This window comes from Solea solea, chromosome 16 (assembly GCF_958295425.1).
Source record: "Solea solea chromosome 16, fSolSol10.1, whole genome shotgun sequence".
NCBI classification, from domain to species: domain Eukaryota; kingdom Metazoa; phylum Chordata; class Actinopteri; order Pleuronectiformes; family Soleidae; genus Solea; species Solea solea.
The window spans coordinates 19,680,518-19,706,284 of NC_081149.1; the positions used below are offsets into that span (position 1 = coordinate 19,680,518).

General features: G+C 39.7%; 2 protein-coding genes across 2 annotated transcripts; both read right to left on the reverse strand.

Annotated features, from left to right (window-relative positions):
- Nucleotides 1–276: 276 nt before the first annotated feature.
- si:ch211-157c3.4 (Lipopolysaccharide-induced tumor necrosis factor-alpha factor homolog-like) lies at nucleotides 277–9,579 on the reverse strand. Its single transcript, XM_058653129.1, has 5 exons — nucleotides 9,486–9,579; nucleotides 5,174–5,217; nucleotides 3,706–3,801; nucleotides 3,437–3,623; nucleotides 277–2,470 (listed from the first exon to the last, which is right to left on the reverse strand). The coding sequence occupies exons 2-5, from the start codon at nucleotides 5,211–5,213 to the stop codon at nucleotides 2,353–2,355; spliced, it is 441 nt and encodes a 146-aa protein (XP_058509112.1). The 5' UTR covers nucleotides 5,214–5,217; nucleotides 9,486–9,579; the 3' UTR covers nucleotides 277–2,352.
- A 3,471-nt stretch (nucleotides 9,580–13,050) lies between these two features.
- slc2a6 (solute carrier family 2 member 6) lies at nucleotides 13,051–21,549 on the reverse strand. Its single transcript, XM_058653128.1, has 8 exons — nucleotides 21,292–21,549; nucleotides 20,745–21,016; nucleotides 18,131–18,227; nucleotides 17,937–18,036; nucleotides 17,560–17,753; nucleotides 16,527–16,702; nucleotides 16,144–16,439; nucleotides 13,051–14,855 (listed from the first exon to the last, which is right to left on the reverse strand). The coding sequence occupies exons 1-8, from the start codon at nucleotides 21,355–21,357 to the stop codon at nucleotides 14,521–14,523; spliced, it is 1,536 nt and encodes a 511-aa protein (XP_058509111.1). The 5' UTR covers nucleotides 21,358–21,549; the 3' UTR covers nucleotides 13,051–14,520.
- Nucleotides 21,550–25,767: the final 4,218 nt, after the last annotated feature.

The window sequence follows — 25,767 nt, forward strand, 5'->3', positions numbered from 1 at the left end:
CATACCAGGGAGCTTTTACGTTTTTAAGTTTTTTGTTTGTGTGTTTGTCTCTTTTTTGGGGGGGAACACAGGTTGGATGACGGGCTAAATATCACCATGTCTTGGTTACACTGTGAGCAACCTCTTGTTATTATATTATTGTTCTATTGCAGCATAAAGGCTGCACAAAGGTATATAGTTTGCCTAACTCTGATTAAAGCAAACCAAAGAAAGGGTTTACACCTCTGAAACCCACTGCAAACCATATGTATGACAAAATAAATCAAACAAAATGTGTTTTCATTTATAGATCACCTACTTTTATTGAAGAAATAGTGACATAAAATAGTTAATATTGGTAGATAATAATAGTCCACGTATATAGGTGACAGTGTCCATGTGAGATTATTATGTAGGTTTCACAATGTTTCTGCTGCGTTTGTCTATGTTCTCACATTGTTAGTGTACCATCAGGAGGATCAACAAGATTTTTGAAAAAGCAGCCTTAAAGATATTGACACTATATGGACGAAAGTGTACGGACACCTGACCAAAAGAGTTGGTCCCCCTTTTGCAGCTATAACAGACTTCATCTTCATAGTGTTTCTATGGGAATTTGTGCCCATTCATTCTGTAGAGCATTGATGAGGCACTCATGTTTCGCACGAGAAGGCCTCGCTCACCATCTCTTCTTCAAACTCGTCAAACGATGTCTTTATAGTCCTTGCATCGTGCACTGGGCCACAGTCATGTACCACAAAGTTGGAAGTATGGCATTGTCCAAAAATGTACATAACAGGTGTGGCCAAATACTTTTGTCCATATAGTGTACGTAGGAACTGTTGATTTTGGTCCATTTGATTAATTGTTACATTTCTCTGCTCCACAACCCAAACCATTTGCCAATTTTTAGCTAATGTTACCCTTGATGCTACTGTTCCACATGCAGGAAAGATGAGTTATCTGAGATCTAATTAAATTGCGATGCCAGCCTCAGGAGAAAAAGAAGGACATTGTTACTGGAAACTGTAAATGCAGTTTATAACCACAGGTCACATTCAGGCAGTGGGAAAACACGACTATCACTTCAGTGAAGAAGTCGAGCAATAAGAGTGCGAGTGGTCGTGTTTCACAATAAAAGTCGCTGTATGTTTTGTCAACCTTGTTCTTTTAATTTGAAGTAAAGAGTGTAGAAAACGTTAACGGCAACTTTGTACATGCTTCATTTTGTCACCACAGCCACCCAGGTCTTAATACTGCAAGTATATCAAATATTGCAAGAATGTCTCGTGGGCCCTACGCTCAATCACCCACTGATCAGTGACAGATTTAAGAGATTCATTTACAAAGATGTTGAAGATTGCCACGAAACACTCAAACTCAAAAGTGTCTCGATCAGTGGCTCCACCAACACTTGTGTCAACCAACATCACTTCATAGTGTAGCACTGCGTTGATTCTGCGTTGCCTTTGACATTGTAAAAAAAGACATGGACAAATCTTGGCTTGGAGGTAAAGCCTCAAATGATCTAAACAAAAGTCAACATTAGATATACAGCTAGCTGTTGTTGTTGTTGTTGTTAAAAAGCTTTTCTTTGAACTTCATGCTCGAACAGATTGCCCCTCATCCCTTTATATGTATGAATTAAAAGACTAATTTTAAGGACTGACAAAATATAAATATAACACAAATGAGTCACAATGGTCTCATTTTATTCCAACGCATTTAGTTTTTTTTGGATAAAAGCTTGCGGCAAAAAAAATGTTAACACGATTTGGCTGTGCAATAACTGCAGATTAGGAAATATGCTTCTTGTCGCTCTCTCCTCTTAGTCGACCGTATCGAGCTGACTTGTTTTTACGATGCTGTTGATTATTTGGATGTCAAATGGATGTCTAGACAGTTTTTCTTTTAGGTTTCAAATGCACAGTCCTTTGAATCACAAAGTATTTGATAAAATCTATTTACAAGCCTTCATTTAAACATTTTTGTGAGTAAACGTTATGAGTAGGAGAATAGAGAAGTTTATTCTGCTGGAAATGGGACGAAAACTATAACTGCTACCAAAAAAAAAAAAAGTGCATTGGGTGTGGTTGAATTGCACTCGCCAGAGCGTCACGACGTGAGCATGTGATGTTTCTGCTCTGACAGTGCAATCTCTCCTACTTTGGTTGCTTAATAATATGATGTAATGTAAAAATTCATTCATGCTTGATTCTGCGTCGGCGGTTTGATGAGTCTTCCCTAGAAATAAGATACATTTGTGACCTTTCTCTATCTTCCTTCTCTTTACCCCATCGCCCAAACACAGACAAAGGTAACAGGATGTTCTTCCTCATTTCCACGGGTCCGTCTCTGCCCTCATGCTCGTCATCATTTACAGCACTTCTTCTTGTCCACATACAGCACTCTGTTGCAGCGGGGGCATGTGTGGTACGCGTCCTTGAAGTTTTTCAGGAAAAATGGAATCAGGCAGCAGCACAGGACTAATCTGAAACAAACAAAAAGGACATATTACATCCAAGGGGCGGCCAGAAGTGACGTCCCCTGTGAGAATCTCAGCGCTGTCAAGATTTGGGATTTGACCAGTGCCATGTTCACAGCCGTCACCTGCAACCAGACACTAGTGTCCACTCACATGTGCAATAACTGGGTTCACGACCCAGTTGGAACAAGGGTCTTTCTGCGTAGAGTTTGGATGTGTGGGTTTTTTTTTTTTACGGGGTCTCCAGTTTCCTCCCATAGGCAAATTGGACACTCTAGATTTACCATAGGTGTGAGTGTGAGAGTGGATGGTTGTTTGTCTCTCTATGTGGCCCTCAGGGTGTACCCTGCCTATCGCTCTATGTCCCCATGTGGAGGATAAAGCAGTAGAAGATGGATGGACCCAAAACTAGCGATTGAGACCCTTAACTCCTTACGCTGGGGACACACCACACAACTTTCACAGCCGATTTTGAAAAGAGTTCCCACTAACCAACAGGTCTTAGCAGATATTAAACCAACTGAATACATCAAACTCTCATGTCTACAAGAGAGACACTTTACAGGGTAAAGTAAGTGATGTCAATGATTATGAGGAGCCACATATATAAGTTCATCAATCTTTAATTGTTTTTTTTCCAGAGCCAAACCAACCTCAATGACCCTTAATGTCTACTTCCATCCAGTCTAAATAGAATTTGAGAAGTTGCAACCAGTAACTTAGTGACTTTTGTTTTGCTTCAACAGTGTGACACCCTCTATACTTACATCCTCGCTTTATATTAGTAAGTTAACACCTAACTGTGATTATTGATTATTACTGTCTGTCCAAAACAATGTTACTGTCACAATAAGACATGTTGTATTCTGTACACCATCTTATTTTATGGATGGAAACCGAGAATTGAGCTGATGATGAGACATCCAACACTGTATTTTAAACAGACAATGGTCCTGAGGCGCACACACTTACCCACAGCAGATGAAGAGTAAGCACATGAGCCAGGCGTATGTCCCTGCCTTGTAGGTGACATTGGTCAACACCTGCTGCTGGCAGGAAGTGCAGGTCGTCATGCCGGCGTTCCGTCCGAGGTCTGAGTCGTAGCTCACAAACTTTGATTTCCCATCATCAGTATTCTGGCCTGCTCCTCCAGTGTACACTGATTGGGGGGGACAATGTGTGTGAATAGAGTGTAGTTCATTTGAGGTTTTTTCGTCATAAAAGTAGACGTATGAGTTTACCTGGTGCACCAGGAGAGACAGAGCCTTGATGTGAGGGGGAAGGCGTGAAAGGCGTGTGCAGATGGTAGACCTTCACTCCGTCAGATTGACTCTGATCTACTGGATCAGAGGAAAAGTTAGTTTCTAGTATGAATAAATTAATGAATGTATTATTTATTAAAAGAAAACAGATACAAAAACATGCAAGACGTAAAAGAACAGTTTAACCTGTTCATATTTTACATATTGTAATGTCATAGGGGCATGTAAGAAATCATGAACATGATGTGTCACCAGATATAGAGGAAATGTGTTCAAATTAAATACTGGCTTCACTGATAACAATGATGCAGCCAATTCACAAAATAATATTTTCTTGCTGCAAACTCTGTTTATATTTCGGTTGGGTGTTTTTTTTGTGTCGAAAACACTAATGGCGACAAAACAGTTCAAGTACAACTTGCTAGTTTGTTTACGTTGTTTTCCAGGATTAGGTTTTAGGGTTGGGGTCCTCAACGTGGGCGTGGTCGTCAAAGCATGGCTGCACGAAATTGACGTGACGTCGTTTTAGCCCATGTCGCTAAATACACCAGACTCCTCTGTTAAATGTAGCGATTTTAGAAATGTCCTTGCTAAATGTTGGAGATTAACACATGTTTGCGTGATTTTTATTAGTCTTTTAAAACGATTTACAGTTCAGCATTGTTCGGTTTGACTGTGTCGGACCAGGCACTATAGCTAATTAAACAACAACAACTAGTAGATTCGAGCCGAGTCACATGGTAGAACTGTAGGCTATAAATGAGGCCGAAAATGAAAGAAAATCGCGCTTCTGCGGTAAAATGTAGACGACTAAAAGCGAACAGACAAACAATACGATGTGGACACTTTTTTTCTGGACATGGAAGCGAAGTGGAACTTCAGCTAAGGTAAGCTAATGCTCTCACACACTCACTTTGGTGGATATTTAACACATATGAAGTGTTTATGGTTTGTTATTGTGTCAAAGCAGACACACACGTACAGTAAAACCGATTATAGAACAGTTGTTTATGTGCTTGTGCATAGAGTGTAACACTGGGTAAAGGTACTACTTTTTTTTTTGGAGAAACTGTCAAACACGCCCTTGCAATTGCGATTTCAATCGGGGTTGCAGTAACCGTTTTGAACGCTGAATGTCGCTGTTGCACACATTTTGCAAACACCTTTAACAAACAGCTGCTGCAGAAACAGATGTTCCCTGTGCATATCTCTTTTTTGCTAAATCACTAATACATTGTTTACATTTTAACTCCACTATTTTGTCATTTTCAGCATTTTAGTGGTTTTTAAGAGTCTAATATTTTCATGCAATGTATATTTTCTGGGTGGGGTTTTCATATAACATATATTGATATTCATATAATCTGTGAAATAAATATAAATTAAATGAAAATGGAGGAGGATGTTGATGATGAGGCTGATTATGTAGGTGTGGATTTGTGCTCACCTGGTATGACGTAGGGAGGGAGCTCCTGTTTTCCACTCATTGTGCTAAAAAGAAACAGGAAAATATTGTTATGATGATTGTTGTTTATGAGTGGCATTTACTTGTATTATGTGCATCCTTCTTGGTATCAGCATCTTACATTCACTGTAATATATGTTGCATTGTGAGGATGTTTCCTGTCATCCACGCCCTGGTGGGACATTCCTGCGTACAACTTTGTGTGGGATGTGATGTTGACTGACATGTTGAAGATGTCGTCACTCAACAAACTTTGGCTTTTTGCTTCTTTTTTTTGTCGCACAGAAAAATACTGTTCTTCTGAAACAGTTATTTAAAAGATCTATTTATTTATTTATGTAATATTTGTAACATTGGGTTGATGGCGTCTATAAAAAGTCACTCAACTTCATGAACAATCCAGCCATTCTATTTTATAGTAAAAACATTTTTATGCTTGATAAGTAACCACAACACATACTGCTGTGTCAATTATAAGCCTGCTTTGATTTACTGTAAAAGATACTGTCAAAGACGATAACTGGTAACTAACATCAGGAGACTGAACAGTCAACAGCGAGGTTAATGTCAGTGAGATGAATCTAAGGTTCATTAGAATTAAGGTTTATTGATATTCGACGTCAGCAATAAAACTCCAGTAAATTCTCTGTCACTTTGTGGGTTCTTGTGGTGTAAATGTTGCTTTTTTACGTCTTTATAAGCCTTATACTCTTATACTGTTATATATATATATATATTTTTTTTACAGAAATATTGTTTCACAAGCATGTACATTCAGTATTTGTGTTTTTGCTGACATGCAGGAGATAAAACACATCTTATGACCACTCATTGAGCCGAAGAAGAATGTGAGAAGCACGTTAAATGTTTGATTTAATCTCCTGTGATGTTACTGGCATTGTGTAGGGGGAAAAAAACCCCTGAGTGAGGCTGGATGATGTGACTGTCAAATGATCACTAATGCGTTGTATGTGCTCAGACATGTACAAACAGCCACTGTGTGGTTTTAGTGCCACTGGACAAATGAAAATGATTTCACTACTGATCCAAAAACAACATGCAACTCTCTATTGTTGTCTCTTTTTGATTGCTCATACAAATTGGCGAACAAACTCAGACATCCCTTATCATGACTAATCACTCACACACACACAAACGTTATTTTTCTTAGGACACTGCACTGACTTCCATTCATTTGGGCAGCCATGACAAAAAATTATCTTAATTATCTTATCTTAACTTAATTGAGTTCATGCCTAACCATAAACTTAATTATTGCCACGATTCAAATCTCATCTCTAGGTTTAACCAGTTCCTCAGAAATAGGTTCTGCCTCACTAGGACCAGGTTTTGGTGTCCATGAGGACGACTGGTCCTGACAATGTAAGTGTTTTATGCTTGGGAAAAAAAGAGTTAACCAAAACAAGCACACACACACACACACACACACACACACACACACACACACACACACCCATGGTTCGGTTCAGGAATGTAACTGGGCTGCATGTTTCTCTCGACGTCACAGACTGAGGGTGTGTCGACCAAACTGAGTGATGATGAACTCACACTAAGATTAATAAACTGCTTCCTTGCACAAACCTGAAAATCTGTCAAGTTGTCCTACAGGTAAACATTTTTTTTTGCATTGTGTGTCTGATGACAAAACACGTTTGTCATCTGCAAATTCAGACTGCACTGACACGTGTCAAACTATGACCCTTCTATCTCAGTGTGTGCAATGCATGGCTTTGAGGGAAAAGTGAGTGAGTGTGTGTGCACGTAAGAAAAGAGAGATCATTTGAGAATGTATATGTGGCAAGATACATGAGTCGAGCTCAGATTAGGGTTGGGTTGCATCAACTCTCCAGGAAATTAATGTCGGTTTATGTCATGTCATGTGTGCCTCTCTCTCTCTCCATGTGTACTTGTATTTAAAGCTTTGTGAGGTCCAAAAGAAAATGTACTAACCTATCTTTGTGAGGACATTTTGTCTGGGCCCCATAACTGTAAAGGGTGTTTTCAGGGTTAAGTCTGGTTTTAGGGTTAGGGTTAGTTGGTTAAGGTTATGGTAAGGATTGCATTATGTCTATGAGGTGTGTGAAAGAGAGAGTCACTTGTAGACAGTGGTGGCTTGAGAAAATAATTCAGATCTTTGTCTCAGTTTTGGTAAATGAAGTCATGCTTCCGTGTTCTGTGTTGGATAAACACTGATAACTCAGTCATGACTGGTTTGTCTTTTCCTTGCTGGCTCTGTTCCAGCTGGGCTGTAAACAGCTGGTGTCACTTGAATTGAGCGGTTTCGACGTGTAGTTTCAGGTTTGATAGAAAGCTGTTGATTCTGTTGCTAAATTTCAGTAAGGCATGGAGATGCAGTGTAGCTGAAGCAGTCATTGCGCCCTGAGGAAGCCATGAAATCTGCCATTAAAACGAGATGGAAATAATTGAACAGGCAAGAAATGAAGTTAAAAACCCCCAACCTAATTAAGTAAATAACACAAGTGTTGTTTAGATAGACAGTGCAGTTATTTAACATGCTAACGTCAATCAAATCATTTGGGAGGACCCACGTCTGCAGATGAGGCAGGGACTGGGTGCGGCTTCCTAAACATCCCTCTACCACATTGCACAGATACTTTAAAGGACAATGGGGAAAGTTTCAGGCTGCTGATCAAACAGAAACGTTTCTGTGAGAGGCATCTGAGGCATGTGACTCCAGCTCTCTCTGAAGTCAGGTCACTGAGGTCAGATTCATGGAGAAAAGAGTAACCTGGTCGGTCATTTTAAAGTCAAAAAAGGCTCCGTCATATCAACTGTGATCAAACAATAGATCACACCCCGGTAAAAAAGTGATCTGTTGAGTTGACTGAAACTCGCTGTCACTAAGAAAACTGATTTGTCATTTTGACACATCTACACCCTGAAAACACTTATGTGTATGGGTGTTAGGTGTGGCCTTCCTGTATTCAGCAGCATCTACACTGGTCAAACCTGACTCTGAGTTTAGAGAGAGGAGGAGGAGGAGGCGGCGGAGGAGGAATTTTCTGCCACCATGTCATCTTTTAATCATCACCTGACAATGACACGTTGTAAAATAAGAAATACCCCATTTTTACTGTAGTCAGTGTGATGATCTGAGACCCAGCATGTAGAGTAGTGCTGCTTTTTATGATCACATGTTAATGTCACGTTTTCAAAATTATATTCAACGACTTTCAAATTTTGAAATTATTGCACAACCTCTGTTTTACTTCTTGTGTAACTTTTTTTTTTTTTTTACTTGGGAGATATTTGCTGATCTATTGCCTGTATGTTGGAAAAGTGACAACAATATTATTAAAATATAGATTATTTCTTAAGTAAAATAAAATTAAACTAATCTGAGTAACTTAATACATAACTAAAATAAAGTAGAGATTAAAAAGATAATTACAAATAAATTAATGGACAACGTGCAGGAAAAATAAATAGATAAATGAATAAATATGTTAAAATTGAAGTGTAATAATGTAAAATATTAAAACCCCAAATGTTTTCACCCACTTGTTCTTAAAATACGACAAAATCAAGAAAACGTTTTACATATACTTATAAAAATGTAGTATTGTTTTCCTGCTCTAATGCCCATTTTGGGCAATTAACATATAAACAAAGCAGATTTAATCCAATGTTACTTATTACACATTATTCTAGTACTGTAACAGCTATGGTAGATCTACCTATTTTTTTATACCCGTTTTCCTTAATTTCTAAAATAACTGACACCAGTTCTGCTACAACTTTTGACCAAAGCAAAAGGCCTTTTAACATTCTGAGAAGGGGCCCCCATCAGTTGCTCAACTCTCACTTTTAAATAACCCCAGGCCTAAGCAATAATTAAAAAAAAACATTTGTTCTATAAGAACACCTTTAAATCTGCAGAAGAACATTAAATTCACTCTTTGATAAAACATGTGCTTTAAGCTTATTTGGAGTAGTTATTTCACCTTAAACTAGAGAAAGTCAGTCACTGAACAAGAACTGGAATTTGATCACAGCTAATGTCAATGATGAGATGCAGGAAACAACCAAAACTGTTGTAATGAAATGTTCATCCAGTTTAACCGGAGCCTATAAAACAGCATTCAATCTATCTGTCTCTGTGTCATCAAACTTGTCCCCCTTTTGTCAGGTCAGTTAAAGTGATAGCCGACATCTGTTCGACACAAACTAAAAAAAACACCATAGAATCCTAAGAGAATCTCGACCGTTGCAGTGTTTTTGCAGACAGTGTTGTAGATTGTGAGGGTCTTACCTTGGCGAGGTGTTGCAGTCGGTGTGCTGCGATGTGTGCCGGCTGCTGCTGATGTAGTGTCCAAACAGGGTGTAGCTGAGACATCCACCTGTATCAGTACCTGTACCTGTATCTGTATCTGTACAGGCGAGGCCTCTCCCTGAACACACCCCTCGCTGCCCCGCCCTCGCGACAAAGACACATATGTAATGAGTCACTCTGTGGTTTAGGTGGAACGTTCAAAGACTGAACTGGTCTTCTTTTTTAACTTGTTCTTTGTTTGTGAGATTACTGAGGGAGTGTGTGTCTTTGTGACCCACAGGTGAACAAAGTTTCTTCTTTTTTTTGTAGAACGTATATTTTAGGTAATCTATAACATAACATTACCAGAATAAATGTAAACACACCTTAAAATGTAACCCCACTCACCCTTATGTAGAGTATGGCAAGTATTTCGTGTTGTTCGAAACAATAGTTTTGCTATTGAAGTCATTTTAAAAATGGATCCTCATAGCAGCTCTGAAATCACTTCTTTTAACAGACCAATACTTCATTATGTGCTTGCTGTTTGGTTAATTACTTGGTGACCAAGCTCCATAGTTCATGGAAGCACATTGTCTGTTATTTACTTGATTTTAGTTATAAGTTTATTATTTAATGTGCTGCAAATGATGATTTTAAAAAGCTGCTATATGATGATTTAATAGCAGTTTTTTGTATGTGTACATTTTTGTCATGAAGGTGTCGAGAGGGTTGTACATTTGAGGAGGGCACAAGGGTTAAGCTGGGTCAAATTGTGTCTCCAATATAGGTTTTATGGCCTTTTTTATTTATATATTGCACATTGACATAGAGTCCTTATAAATATCATTACTATTATCATCTACTGTATAAGTAAGTGCTCATAAATAATACAATACCTGTGCAGGGGTTATGCCAAAGAATTTTGATGAACGCTGAAAGCCGAATAAAAGCTTCATAACTAAAGTCATATATGACTACAGCAGTGGTCAGCAATTGGTGGCCCGTGGGCCAAAAGTGGCCCACCAGCATGAGTATCTGGCCTGTCAGGTAATCTGATCTTTCCTTATCTTCACAAAAAAATCTAAATTTCATATCGAGTTCAGAGCTTTAATTCTGAAAGAAATATGAACTTATTCAAATAGATTCTGTTGCAAGAATTGACAGTTAACCTTAACTAAATGTTTGGTTTGAAGAATAAAAATAAAAACGCTGCTGTTGTTAGTTTAAGGCAGCAAACGTGGATTTTTGCTTCTGACTGAAGACGCTTTAAGGCATTTTGACTCATGACGATACCATGTTTTGGCCCCATATTCGATTGCTTACAATCGTCTACATTTACTGTACCTGCCTCTCCCTGGACTACAGTATCCTTTAATATATTTATTTTATTCATGTATACATCATAAATAATTAAGGTCATGATAATAACTGCCGTTTGAGTTGCTCAGATTATGAAAAGTGCATTTCCTCTTGTTTCTCTCCCTTTTAGCACATTATTTGAAGTAAAAAACGGCCACAATGCATCACTTCTAAGTTGAGTGACTTGAACAAATCGCTGTTCATGACCCAGAGGTTGTTTTTCAGTCCTTTGTAGATGACAGTAACTGATGATTGGCTCCAGCTTCATAAGTCAGTGTAAAAACAAGAGGGGGGTGTTGGTCTTAGTAGGTCAACTGTCCTGTCATGAGAAAGTGAATGGCTGTTATATATTTTTTATGTGTATGTGTATATATATATATATATATATATATATATATATATATATATATATATATATATATATATATATATATATATATATATAATGATTACAAACTCAGTAACACATCAGGCTGCGAGGATGGGTGGGTGTAGTTGACGTAGTCGTTGATGCCATATTTGGCTCTTTTATGCCTCATAGTTGTATGTTGCCCTCATATACAAAGCACGTATTATCCTATGTGGTTTCCCCGTTGTCGTCGTTCGCGTCAGAGTTAAGTTGAAAAGCTGCCTCTAAGGTCTCTGTCACTCAGCTGGGAGCAGGCCAGTCCGACCACATTTTTCTGCCGCTGGTCACTGGATCACAGAGCACGACTGCTCACCACCGCACATGGGAAAGATGGAATGTAACGCTGATTTCCATCAGTGACATTTTCAACCTGAAGCGCGGTAGCAGGCCTTTCTTGTCCGTCCTGCTGACTTTATCGGTGTAAATATTGAATTCCGTTCAGTTTTTAAGTTTCCAATTTTGAAACAAGTCAGACTGAACTTGAAGGAAGTCAGCATGAAAGTCTGCATTAATGAAAAGGACAAGTGAATAATGTAGAACACACACACAGTGTAATAAGGGAGCGTTGTACACTTTAATAGACTAATCCAAGACAACGCCCATTTATAAAATACATCAAATTGATTTCCTGGTGTGTTTGAGATGTTGGGGTGTTTCCTCCACACATGATTCCAGCTAGATGAGGTGGTGTGTGTGTGAGAGAGTGTGTCCGTTCTGTCTGTCTGTCTGTCTGTCTTTCTGTCTGTCTGTCTGTCGGTGTGTGTGTGTGTGTGTGTGTGTGTGTGTTTCGGTGGGCCTGATGAACAGCATTCCAGAGAATAGACAGATCTACATCCTGTAAAAAGCTGAGGTTACTAATGACTGTGAGTGTGTGTGTGTGAGAGAGAGAGAGTTTGAGTGAATGTGTATGAGTGAGTGTGCCACAGGCAGATGAACAGTTTATAATTTTGGTTTATTAGTTTGAGGTTGGGATGAGTTATGGGGTTTATCCTTCAGCTCAAAGCTAGGGTTTACATTATGTGTGTGTGTTCTTGTATTTGTATCTCTGTGAGGACCAAAAATTGTATAATACGAAATACTCCGTATGGAGTTGACATTTTGGCAAAGTGAGGACCTCACTTCTTTAAAAGGCTTTTTGGGGGTTAAGACCTGGTTTTAGGGTTAGAGTTAGAATTTACTACAGGTTAGGTTTAGGTATTTAGTTGTGACGGTTAGGGTAAGGGTAAGGGAATGCAATATGTCTATGAGTGTCCTCACTATGAATGAAGCGCAAACATGCAGTATGTGTGTGTGTGAATGCATGATGGTCTTTATCTATTATGGTGTCATCATTCCACACTGATAATCTTAAGTTTGTAGTGTTTATAATGTCACAATAAGGGTAGGGTTAGCCTACCCTTACAATAACTATCAAGTAAAGACTATTTTAAGCATTTAGCATTGGTTAGCAACCATGTTTATCATTTTATGTTCATCTGGAGTTGTTGTTTTTGCCTTTTGGATATTTATTCAAATGTTGTCTGGGTGTCATAATTAAGGCATTTTAAATCACTGCAAATTATTCTGGTTTATACATAATTTTCTTATTGAAAGATAAAAACAGGATTTCCCCCCCCCAAATAACAGACTGATATACAAGTAAATTATACATAAGACGTTTTACGTCTAACTGATGAATTACAGATGTGAAGCACACCTTCAGCAGTGTTGAATTCTTGCCAAAACACTACATTAAGACATGTATGATTTCTACTACTGGTATTTAAAAATGATCACAGAAAACCTGACGCATTTTTCGTTTTAATGTCATCGAACATATTGTGTCACTATTTCTTTCTGTCTGGCATCAATTAATATCCATTAAGGTGTGACACACACGCACATACAAACACATGTATCGAAACCCAGAGTGTATCTCTCCTTCTTTCTTCATTGTCAGTCAGTCAGAGAACATGCTACAGAGACACGCCCAAGACAAGTAGGCACATTTGGTATGTCAGTGTATACAAAGCACAAAACGCATCATAGGCTCAGCCGAGTCAGACTCAAATTTACGTACAGTACAGTGCAGCATGTAACCTGACGCTAACATCACTTCCTCATTCGATGATGGAGTTATTTCACTTTTCAGGCATATTAAATCTCTGCATGTTTTTATTTGCATTATTTACTTGATGCATTGCTCTCTGTTGCCAAAGAAACCACATCTCTGTTTTTTAAATTTCTAATCTAATCCTTTCACACAATCATGTTTTTCTATGCCTCATAAGGGACAACTGCAGCAGAACAAATTAATGATGCAGCCTGTAACAAGCTTAGCACCACCTATACGGAAACTCCATGTCATGAATTGTTAACTGCTCATTACAGGGCACCACACCTGTAGAGATCATCCATCAGTCAACAGAGTGGCACTTAAGTCATCTTCCTTTTAATATTTTCGGTAACTGTTAGTTTATCCAGGTTTACTGGATCCTGCTTTTATGGGATTTACCTCGTTGTTTGCACTATTATGTCCAAAGTTTGCACACGCAAGCAATCACAGTAGGAATATAAAATGTTGCAGACATTTTTTGGTAAATTATGTTTTTTTTTTTTACATTGTTAAATGTCAAACCCAATGCATTTTCATACTGAATATATTTTACATAGAGTATAACACAGTGTTTCTGATGCATTACAGTAAACATAATCATCATGGAGCATTGACTCTATTGTTCAGCACACATATTGAAGTGACTTTTCACTTTATAAGGGAGACAGTGATAACACACTTATGTTAGTAAGTTAGGTTTGCAGAGAATGGTTTCTGAAATATCCAGTGAGCTGCAGTTCTCTGGGAGAAAATCCCTTGTTTATGCCAGAGATGAGACTGGTTCAAAATGATAGAAAGTGGGTACTACCACTAAAGTGTGCAGGCGACCCGCTCTCAATGCACAACACATCGAACTTTAATGCAGATGAGCTACAGACCACACTGAGTGCTACTCCTGACACTTTATTATGTGTCCTGTTTACCTTAGAAAGTGGCGAGTGGGTGTATTTATTACATAAAACATTATTGTAACAATTTTTATTAGATATAAAGCAGTGGCATTATTCTACACCTACACGTAACTTTTTTAATCTTCTGAACACTGTGACCTTTGACTTCTGTGCTCAGTCATTGTGATACTAGTCCTATTCTCACACTCACTCACATAGAGATCCTGACTAATGATTGTTGATGTTGAAATATCCCATTACAGTAGTTTTTCTTTAGAGCTACTGTACTGGGGGCTGTGCAGTGGAATGACTGCGCCTGATGGTGAACGTACGTCCCGTTCTGAAGTAGTTCTCTATTTCCTCCAGCGAGCGACTGCGAGTCTCTGGGATGCATACTGCGTTGAACAGCAGGCAGATGACACACACCACAGTGAAGCACAGGTAAGGCACATACAGGCCATAGCTGTCCACCAGGTGTGTGAATGAGTGTGTGAGCACGAAGGCCGTCAACCAGCTGACAGCTACACACAGGCCCGAGGCCACGCCCCTGGCAACCAGCGGCAACACCTCTGACATCAGCAGCCATGTTATTGGGCCCCAGCCCATGGCGTATCCTAGGGGACATCGAATAATGTGGTGACAAAGCAGACCGGTCACATCATTAGAATGATGATGATGTCATGACACAATAAAAACAACATGAGCGACATAAGTGCTACATCAGTGTAGGCTTAAACTAACTAAAATAAAACAAATGTCATTGGGGGGAAAATGTAGCAACCACCACATAACACTGTGCTCTCTTAATTGAGAAGGATGTGGTCCAATTTAACCAGTTATGAGAGTTATGGCCTGAGGAAGGAACAGGTCTTAAATTACTGGAACAAGACAACAGGGGAATGACAGCAAAAAAAAAGTCACATACTTTCTCTCCACCCAGTGAACAAGCTGTTACTCTGCATTTGTTTATTTATTGCATATTGTGTAATTTTCTTTTTCCAAACCTGTTTGGGGTGAACTTGGATAAATAAACAAATTGTTTTTTGAATACCAGAATGAATGAATTAATGATAAAGCTGCTCAGTTTCCCCAAAGTGTCAATACACATTACATAGACTGTTACCCTTGTGAGATAGGTTGAATGTGTCATTTCAATTCATGTATCTTTGTTATTTATATTTCTAGCAACTTTTACTTTTTACTCCACTACATTTCCTCTAACTATCTTTATTACGTATTACTACCAAATAAAATCAGAAGAAGAAGAGTTGGTAATGGTCTGTATTTACATTTAGCTTATCTAGTCTTGATGAGCTGCTTTATACTACAGTTTTCACCCATTCACATGCTTCAACGTCACATGGGCACATATAGCCATGAATTTAACCCTTACTCCTCACTTTTTTTTCAACTCAATACATTTTTTTAATGCTTTTACTTCTAAAACTTAAGTACATTTTATATCAGAAAATTACTTTTGTTACTTAAGTACAGTAAATGTCATATACTTTTAGACTTTTACTTAAGTAATATTATAAAAAAGTGACTTTAACTTCATTTTCTGGTACTTTATATATAGATCATCACCAAAATTGAATAATTTCTTCCCGTGGGATGTGACCTACTTCCCCAGCAAATTTCATCAAACAGAGTTCTGCTGCTCACAAACAGACCAACGCTGGCAAAAACATGACTTCCTAAGCAGAGGTTTAAAAAAATAAAAAACCTAAGCTAAGCCTGATAGAGCTTATTTCTACCATAAGACCACCCTATTTTAGTGCGTCATACTGTATATAGAGCTGGCCATCAAACTTCAGTACATTTGTGGTATGGAATATCAAAAAATGTGTCATTCCATATCAGATTTCAGTTTTTATCTCAGTATTGCTTTTCATTACTCACCAAAAATAAACACCATGGTGCTGATGAGAGGAATGATGCTTGCTGAACCGTGCTGGCTTGCCTCTAAAGCATTTCCGATGCTGTCATTGAGGCTGTGGTCCAAACCCATAGTGAGGTTTAGAGGATTGCTTGGAGGGCATGGATTGGTGTGGTAGATCATGGTCAGAGTCAGAGTGGACAGAAACATCAACATGCTTGATGTGTACAGCAGGGCTTTGCGTCCTGCCTTGTCCATCAGACTGGCTGCTACTATAACAGATAAGAGGCGGACTGCACCAACAATGGCTGCATCATACCTGATGGATAGAAAATGAGCATGAATTCATTATTAGATAGATTAAAATAGGCTAAATACAGATAAGAGAAAGTATATATTTTCTTACTTGGCTGGCAGAGAGACTTTGCTCTCAGCAAAGATGGACTCCAGGTAGATCAAAATGGGTGTGATGCCTGTCATCTGCTGCAGGAAACGCATCACTACAGCGATCAAGATCGGCCGGTAGAAGACAGGTGTGCCAAGCTGGGACAGTGTGACTGTAGTCTGTGTGTCGATGCTGTGCTGCGTTTGCAGAAACATAACACACAAGCATAGATTTTGATACATTTATTTGACAACCTCTCCAGCAAAGACTGTACCACTGTAGTTTATTGCATGAGAACAGGATGGTGTGATTATTAAGAAACCTCTAAATGTCCATTGTATTGTTAAAGTCCTTGGCCCAGGGTGTATTATTTAGGAGGGTTTATCAGTAGAAACCGAATACCCTACTCAACATTAGTTTAATCCTAGTTTTTGTAAGGTTCCCCATCACCTGGGTTTCACTCAATTAAACTAAGTGGGCTGAAGGTGTGGTAAGAACACAGGGTGAGGAGGACAGCGCAGTACTTTAATGTCCAACTCCAAAGTGTAGAAAGTGTATAGACTGACTGACAACACACCTCACAACCTCTTATTATCACCCCACCTCCATCTTAACCGTAACATTATGGAACAGCTGCTGGTGCTAATCCCAGCTGACATAGAGTGATGTTTGGTTTTCAGTGCCTCAGAACAAGTCTTTAATATGTGCTGTTGGCAAGGGCTGTGCTTTATGAAGGTTGCTAGAGTGCACTGTCATTTTTCTACTCTGCAAACAAAGAAGAATGTCTCCACCTATATAATCCTGGAGCATAAATCAATCAATAAAACAAAGGAAATGACAGAAAGAGTGGAAGATTGTAACAGTGCAGAACTGTGACAGAATGTTAACCTCCTTTCTGGTATAGACTGAATTCCCTGACATCAAAGACAGGTGGCGAACAGTGGAGTCATCCATTGTTTGTAATCTATAGTCTCACTATTAGATGTCACTAATTCTTCCACACAGGACCTTTTCAAAGCACAAACACCACACACCACACACCACAGTTCCTTACTTGTATGGCTCTGAGCTCAATGCTGGTGTCGTAGTTACTTCCCCTGAGCCAGCGGAGAGCTATTTTAGCCTTCTCCTCTCGGCCCATGGAAAGCAGCCTCCTGGGAGACGAGGGCATGAAGACAAGCAACACAACCATCAGCACAGCAGGAACCCCTCCGATTACTGCCAGGTATCGCCACGGCACCACCAGACCTGCACATCATACATAATGTTGGGGTTATTGTACCATAAGCAGGAGAGCAGAAAACGGTGATTGTTGCCACTAAAAATCATCAATGTATAACCAGTAAACCTCTGTGCAGGACTCTGAGTATATAAATGTGTAAAGAGTGAATGCATCTTTCAGTAAATGCAGCAGTGTTGGGATATTCTTACTCAGAGCGTAGAGCGCTAGTGACCCAGACACAGAAGTGATCTGAGGACAGGAGCCGAGCGCCCCTCTAACTCCTTTATGGGAAACCTCTGAGATGTAAACCTGTCATATGAACACACGTACAATAAGAATTCAGGCTGGAACAATACATGCATATACAGTACAGTACATTGCTTCTACATCTATGGTCACTTACAGGAATGGATGCTGCAGTCATCCCACCAGCTACACCAGTGAGAAAACGTCCCACCTGGAGCATCCACAGGTTCATTGCTCCTCCCATCAGCATATACCTACAATAACATATATACAGTTATGCTTTAAAAAACACACACACACACACACACACACACACACACGTTTGTGCTCCATTCACAGTAAGGACTCTCAAAGACATAATGCATTGTTTAGCCCCTTACCCTAACCTTAACCCTTCATGGGTTAAGGCATGGATCTGTGCCGCAGGCGCACCCTTGGTAAATTGCCGTGGGAATAATGCACAACTCCTTATATGGACATCCTGGGGTGTGTGTTTATAGGTCATATCTTCAGGATTTACAACATTTTCTGTCTTCTTATGATTCATTTTACATCACATAATTTTTAAGAACCAAACGTGAGTAGTGTTTATTGTGCAGAAGTCACAAAATTGACCACCAAGCAAACTTTGAACTGTGACATATTTCCAAATTTCACACATACAAACTGATTTTAAAAATCTTGAGGACTTTCTTCTTCTTTTGCTTAGGTGTGTTTATATACTTATATAAAAATGAAAATTAAATGAAATTTCATCAGGTGTCAGTTTTGCTGAAAAAAAGGATACAAGACACTCAATATTGCACATACATTTTAACATAGTAATGGGGAAAAAGCAGCCTAAATGCTCTGTGTTCAAAAGATAAACCATCACAACTAAATGCCTAACTCTAAAACCTAAAACCAGGTCTTAACCCCCAATAAGCTTTTTAAATATGTGAGGACCAGCCAAAATGTCCTCACAAATACAAGAACAAAATGAATCAAAGCAACAACTATATCACCAAAGCTATTCTTCAGACAATTTGGTTGTCCTTCAATATATGTTTTTAAAATACAAATTAACAATGATTATAACATGCTATTTAATATAATAGAAGGAAAAAAAAAAAAAAGATGAGTCACAGGGTACGGCCAGATCTGTGCATCTTGCCATGCACCCAAGTGAAATTAAACAAAAAGGTTTTTTCTTTTATTGTGTCTGTGTATTTAAAACGCCTGTCTCTGTCTTTATGTCTCCATTCTGTTGGTCTTTCCCTTTTGTTGTGGCACAGTGTGACATGTGTATCAGTAAAAGAGTGCCGATTGCATCGTCTAACCAGTAATATGACTTTTTTCCACAGCTCAGTGACTCACTTGGCACAGTAGTGAAGTTGTTTGAAGCATTTAAGTCTTTTCTGTTCTTCTAAGAGACATTCTGACCCTACTCTGCCAAAGGTCAATCGTCTTTAGATTGTGTTCCTGGTGCCTGATGAAATACAGTTAGCAATAAAATGACAAATCAGTTGAATTGAAAATTATTGTGTACATTTTAGTGAATCAATAACACTCAGTAAGGTCTGTTTGTTTACAATAGATTCCATATGATAGAAGAGTAGAGGCCATGTGTTTTACCGTCTACCATCTGCTGCCACCCACAGGAATGATGCAGTTACAGTAAGTTTGCTGGTTTACCCCATGTAACAAGCCCCTATGTGTCTTTATTTTTCAGTGGATAATATACCAACAATCCACTTCACACATTTAAACACACAATAATATGTGTACATTTATCATTAATAATAATAAAAAAGTTTAGTCTAAACAATAAATAACTATGTACAGTACTGTGCAGATGAGTGCTACCCACTGCCCCTGCACTCAGTTGGTATGTGTAAATTAGACATTTTAAAATTCAAAATAGTTTTCATGTCTGTCAAATTCTGTGATCATTGGCATTGGGATTGGAATGATGTGCCTGAAAGTTATTATAATATATTAAGAAGCTCATACAACATGTGTTCGTAAAGCTCAAGCATGCCTTGATCATTGTTACTGTCTATTACTCCGGGTTTATTCAAGCATGTCTTGAATAATCTCTTAAACTGAGGGTTTAAAGAGAGCCAGGGTTCTGCTATACATGACACTTTAACCTGTAGAAAAATGTTTCCCGTAGTTTCAGGATGTGTACAATTACTCTGTATGGTCATAATAGCATTAAAACAATAAATCTAATGGTGGTGCATGACTTTTGCGCCATACACTGTATATATATATGTAATACTTGCGGTGTGATCTCAGCATATTGTGAGTGTGTGTAATTAGACCTCGTTTGAAGACTGAACAAATGTCACTTGACTGACATTTCCCTTATCCTGCTGTTGATTTGTTGTACCTGTTTGGGCAGATTCACTTCACTTCTCTTTGGTGACAGGTCACTCCCTCAACAGCTTTCCCTTGACTATGGGTCTCTATGGTTATCAATAAACACCTTTGTGGGATTCCTGGAAACAGTACCAATATCACATGTTTGAACTAGAGAGGGCAATTTCTGAAGAAACTGAAGTCAATCTGGCATGTGGCGTTGGATTGGTAAGAATGAGAAGTTGAAATCATGAGTTAAAGCTTCTATAGTGAGCGTCTTCCGGTAAATTCCCTTCCCTTTATTGCTTTTAAGCATGCTAACCAGTCTAACCGACACCACTAGCCCCAAACATGGATGACACATCCCACAATGCAAAGTGGTTGCCAAGCCCACAGCCTAGCAGCTGAATGCTGTTCCTGACACTCACCCAATAGTTGACGGTACTGCTGACATCATGATGCTCAGTTTCCGTCCAATCAAGTCGTTAAGCAGCATGGCCCCCAGTCCACCAGCGGCTGCACCCAGTGCATAGATGGAGCCAAACCAGGCGGCCTGCTCAGTGTTCATCCTGAGCCCTGGATCTGCACTGGGGCTCTTGAGTTTTGGGAGGACGGGCGATGAGAAAACCATGGAGTAACCAAAGCTGAAGTTCCCTATTACAGCCGAGAAAACCGCCAGGAAGAGTTTTGAGTTATTGATCTAGGAAAAAAATGATACAATGGAGGTTTTAAATAGATAGAACATTTTTGTACCATATGCAGTATAGGACATATAGATTCTTAATTCTAAGTTCTAAGTCAGCCTGATTCACTTTTTAAGCCTCTAACATGCAATTCAGTAATCTGAAACTTACACTGCAGACCAGACTCCTCGCAACACTATAACATTTAAACACTTAAGTTTTGTTTTTCATACTGCATTGATTCAAACAATCACAGACTGTGGCAAAATATAGCAAGTGAATTGTTTCCAACCTTGGATTCAGAGGATGTCAGTCTTCTCTTCAGTAGAGGAGTCTCTTCTTTCATATCTGTTGACATGATGATGGCAGTTGTCTGTAACAAAGCACCGTGCTTAATGCCAGGTAAAAAAAAAGTAACCTAATCCTGTTACAATCAAGCTTGAAGTGTCCAGTAAGCGCAGTCTGCAGTCCGCCGTCCAAATTTGGATAAGATAAAGCAATATGTTTGAATTTTGCAGAAGTCATATCCACACTGGGTATGTGCTCAACTTCATCTTCCTGTGAGCTGTTCAGTGTTTTCCAGCCTGACAAAAGAAACTGAGAAACGCTGACTGTGCAACAAGTCTTCCTAGTGAAAATGAAACTATAAACAGTGTTTGAACTGGACAAATCAAGTTGAATTAGAATTAAATGTGTAATGTAACTACTGAACAATTTAAATAATTGCTCTTGCAATGGTTTTTCTTTTATCACTAAACTGATTGGTTGTGCTCGGTACAACTGTTGGTAGAGTGGCATTTCTCAAGAAAATATTTTTTACCTATTTATTTTCTTGCGTTTGCCATCTTTTAAAAGTCGTCACAATGTTTTATTGTATGATTTATTCACTTCATTTGCCTTTGTGACGCAGCTTGAAGCACCATGTGCGCCCAGTGAACTTTCAATGTGTAGACATAGCCACAGTTTTGCAACCCAGACATGAGCAGAAAACTGAAGAGATAATTCCTGGATTGGGCCACTCAATGGGAAAGCAGAAGAAGAAGTCACAGAAGAGGAACAGTGCCAGAACCCCTGCCAAGTTCAGTCTGGGGAGGTTAAGAGGAAAGTACAGACTGCCCGTCCCTCAGCCCACACATCATGGGATTATACTGCTACATTACAACACACCAATAGAATCATGTACCTTTCCAGTTTTGCTGGTTGATATGAAACATATATCTGACAGAGACAGAACAGACAGAGAAAAGACAGAACCCATAGATAAGTTTAGAGCAACAAACAAAACATAGACCTCACAAGAACACAACTTTCAGATACCTTTTCACTTCTGCACTTAATAGACAGAAACTGCTCTCATCCTTCTACATTTTAATAATTGTTGACGGAGCATGTGTGAGTCTGTGTTACCTCTTTAGGACATTTTTCTGGCATAAACACTGCCCTCGTCGGGACCAGTAGTTCTCATGGAGACCAAAACCTGGTCCAAATGAGGCAGGACCTCATTTTCGAGGAACTTATTTAGTTTAGAGCTAAGATTTGAATTGTAGTTAGGTAAAGGTTAGGGTTATACATTATCTAGTCATGGTTATGACTAGGGATAAGGCTTTGGTTAGGCTGACCAAATGAATGGAAGTCAATGTAGAGTCCTTAAAGGGATAGCTGTGCAAACCTGTGTTTGTGTGTGTGTTTGTTTGAAAAAGAGAGTAATAGAGAGAGAGAAGTTGAATACCTGTTATAACCATTTGCATTTCCTCTCATCTCCCCAGTGATGTTGTGGATAATGGAAAGTGTATTCTCATCCCAGTCCGTGGGTGTTCAAACTTCATCATGTGCATGTGTTTCTCTCTCCAATATGTGCTTCAGCCCCACACCTCCAGACGGGGACCCAGGCTCCCAGCAGCATTTATCCCAGCTCTGCTGCACCATGAGCAGCCTCAAGCCCAGCGACTGGCCCCTGATCCTGGTTCACATGCTTCTGCTCCATCTTCATCCTGTAGATGCGCAGGGAATTGGCTCTGTGTCGCAGAAACTACGACGGCTCAATGAACAGGTTGGCTTAAATCAGACCAAGTGTGTTTACTTTAACTGTAGTCAACTTTTATACAAGTTAAGGCATTGTTTTACATGATATGTATTGATGTGATACCTATATACCTTAAATATCTTTTTTTAATGTGCAAGAAGAAACAAAGGCAAAGAGAAACAACAGTGACCTTTAAAATGCTGAAAATAACAGGCATGAAATGAAGGTTTTAGTAATGTTTCTGTCACACATCCAAAATGAAATGATGGCCACAGTGCGACAGTGATGATGTAGATAGATAGAGAATGTTATTCTGATGATTTTTCACATCTCTCTGACTTTCAAAACCATTTACCAAACAGCTGTTGAGATGCTTTTGTGAAAACTTATTTCCTGCCTATGTCTCTTAGTTCCAGCAGTTCCAGGCACTGACCCAGGCCCGTTTGGACATGTTGGCACTGAACCAGAACAGGAACTCCTCATGGGAGCTGGAGAGCCGTGTTCACACTTTACAAGAGCATTTCCACCACATGTCACAAGACCTGGAGCAACTAAAGCAGAGCACAACACAGGAGATAGAGGGTCTCAGGTTAGAGCTGGCTTTATTTTGATGTTAAGTATTTTAGCCACACAAACAGTGAGGGTGATATTTTTGTTACAGACTCACAGTTCAACAACTCCTGATTTGTATTGTTAAAACTAAAAGTTTGAACAGGTATTCATGTTCCTCAGAGGATAACTCCCACTGACTTTGATATCCTGGTGATTTGTGACAGAGAAAGTCTTCCACATGTTCATGTGACTTGAAAGCTGTATGTTCTAAATGTGTATACACATAAATAAAGATGGTATATAGACAATGTAAAGGTTTGCTGACAAAGATTCCCATGTTGTTTATCATCCAGGGAGTGGAGTAGGAAGCTTGAGAAGAAGAGTAAGCGCATAGAAGGTCGTATGTCTTTGATGGAGAGGAACCTTAGGGAGAGCCACCGCCATGTCCAGGAAGAAAAGCCTGATCTTGGTCAGGATTTCTCCAACCTTAGCCAGGAGCTTCAGAACCAAGAGGAAAGGCTCGCTGCTCTCCAAGCCCAACGAGATGAACTGTTGGTGGGGCTAAATGGGTTGCAGGAATCCCTGAAAAAACAGGTGCTACGTGTGAATCAAGTGGAAAGACAGCTTGGCGAGGTCCTGCATTTAAATGGAGGTGAAAACATCAGGAGTTCAGCAAGGGAGGGAGGAGCTCTACAGCCCAACGTCACCTCACAAGAATACCATGAACCACACAGAAGAGGGAAAACCCACAGAGGAGGAAGGCCTGGAAAGATTCTGGGTGGATATCACCAACCCTCCACAGAAGAAATCAGAGCAACGAGTCAACCAGAGGCTAAACCATATCAACACCATGCATCAAACCAACCACAACATTTAAAAGCACAAAAACCAGGACCTCAGCCAGACTCTCTTCCACAGATACAAGAACAGTATACAAACCCTAAGCCCCAGTCCGTAGACTACCTGCCCCTGCCTGACCCTCACCACCCACAGTCACAGATTCAGCTGCAGGCCCAGACACGACCTTATCCAGTAAAGCAGGAGCAGCTGCCATTTCATCACTCTGTACCTTATCGTCATGTCCAGACTCAGATCAAACAACCTCTGCAGCCTCAGAGACATCCTCATTTGCATAACCCAAATCATTCCTCCCAACCTCAGCCCATGTCCCGCGTTCAAACCCAACCTGGCAAAAATGGGCAAAGCAGGACCAGACTGGAGCCTCAGTCAGAGCCATATCAGCCCAGGAGCAGCAGGTGGAAAGATAAAAAGGAGGAAGAAAGTTCAGTGATCCATGACATCCTCCAACTTCCTCTGAGGCACAAGATCCCGCAACGACCAATTCCTAAAAAGGATGCAAGCAGTAAGTAAAGTCTGGACAGACTGCTCTGAACAATCTCTGGTCAAAGACGTTTAAATTAAAATGTAAACAGGAAAGGACGTTATTGAACATTTATTTTTGAGAACTATTAATTGCGGGCAGACTGCAGCACATAAACCCACATAAAATATAGTGATGCACAGATCAGTACTATGAATCAGTGCACCATTGTTTGCAGGGTTTGATTGTGTTCCCTGTAATTGATTATATAATTTCTCTCTCTCTCTCCCGTGTCATTAGTCTGCAACGTGGACTCCATGCTGGTTTTCCCGTCTGCTTCAGCAGAGAACTACGTCACCTTCTCCTCGACTCTGCCTGTCCTTCCTGAGCTTTCTTTGTGTCTGTGGCTGCGTGTGGAGAACTCACACATTGGCACACTGTTTTCCTATGCCACAAATGAAAATGACAACCAGTTAGTACTGTATGGACGCAACTCTTCTTCCTCATCTACTTCCCTTTTTGCTTCTTCTTCATCTACCTACTCCTCTTCTCCATTCTCACCTTCTTTCCACTACTCTGCTTCTTCACCCTCCCTGGACTTTGTCATTGGAGACCCCGTTTATCGCCGTCTTTCCGTATCATCGTTCCTTGATGCTCGCTGGCATCACCTTTGCATTGTCTGGTCCTCCATCCAGGGTCGTTTCTGGCACTACAGTGATCGCCGTCTCACCTCTTCAGGCTCCAAATTCAGGAAGGGCTGGGAGATTCCTGGAGGTGGATCAGTGGTATTGGGGCAGGAACAGGACACTGTAGGTGGGGGGTTTGACCCTGCAGAGGGATATGCAGGTCAGATTGCAGGGTTCAGAGTATGG

Coding starts and splice junctions, on each gene's coding strand:
- si:ch211-157c3.4 (XM_058653129.1), bottom strand. CDS start 5,213: ATGAGTGGAAAACAGGAGCTCCCTCCCTACGTCATACCAG. Junction 3,624..3,705: donor TGTCTCTCCTGGTGCACCAG/GTAAACTCATAC, acceptor CCCCCCAATCAG/TGTACACTGGAGGAGCAGGC. Junction 2,471..3,436: donor TTACTCTTCATCTGCTGTGG/GTAAGTGTGTGC, acceptor TGTTTGTTTCAG/ATTAGTCCTGTGCTGCTGCC.
- slc2a6 (XM_058653128.1), bottom strand. CDS start 21,357: ATGTCAACAGATATGAAAGAAGAGACTCCTCTACTGAAGAGAAGACTG. Junction 21,017..21,291: donor TGACATCCTCTGAATCCAAG/GTTGGAAACAAT, acceptor TTTTTTTCCTAG/ATCAATAACTCAAAACTCTT. Junction 18,228..20,744: donor GCAGTACCGTCAACTATTGG/GTGAGTGTCAGG, acceptor ATGTTATTGTAG/GTATATGCTGATGGGAGGAG.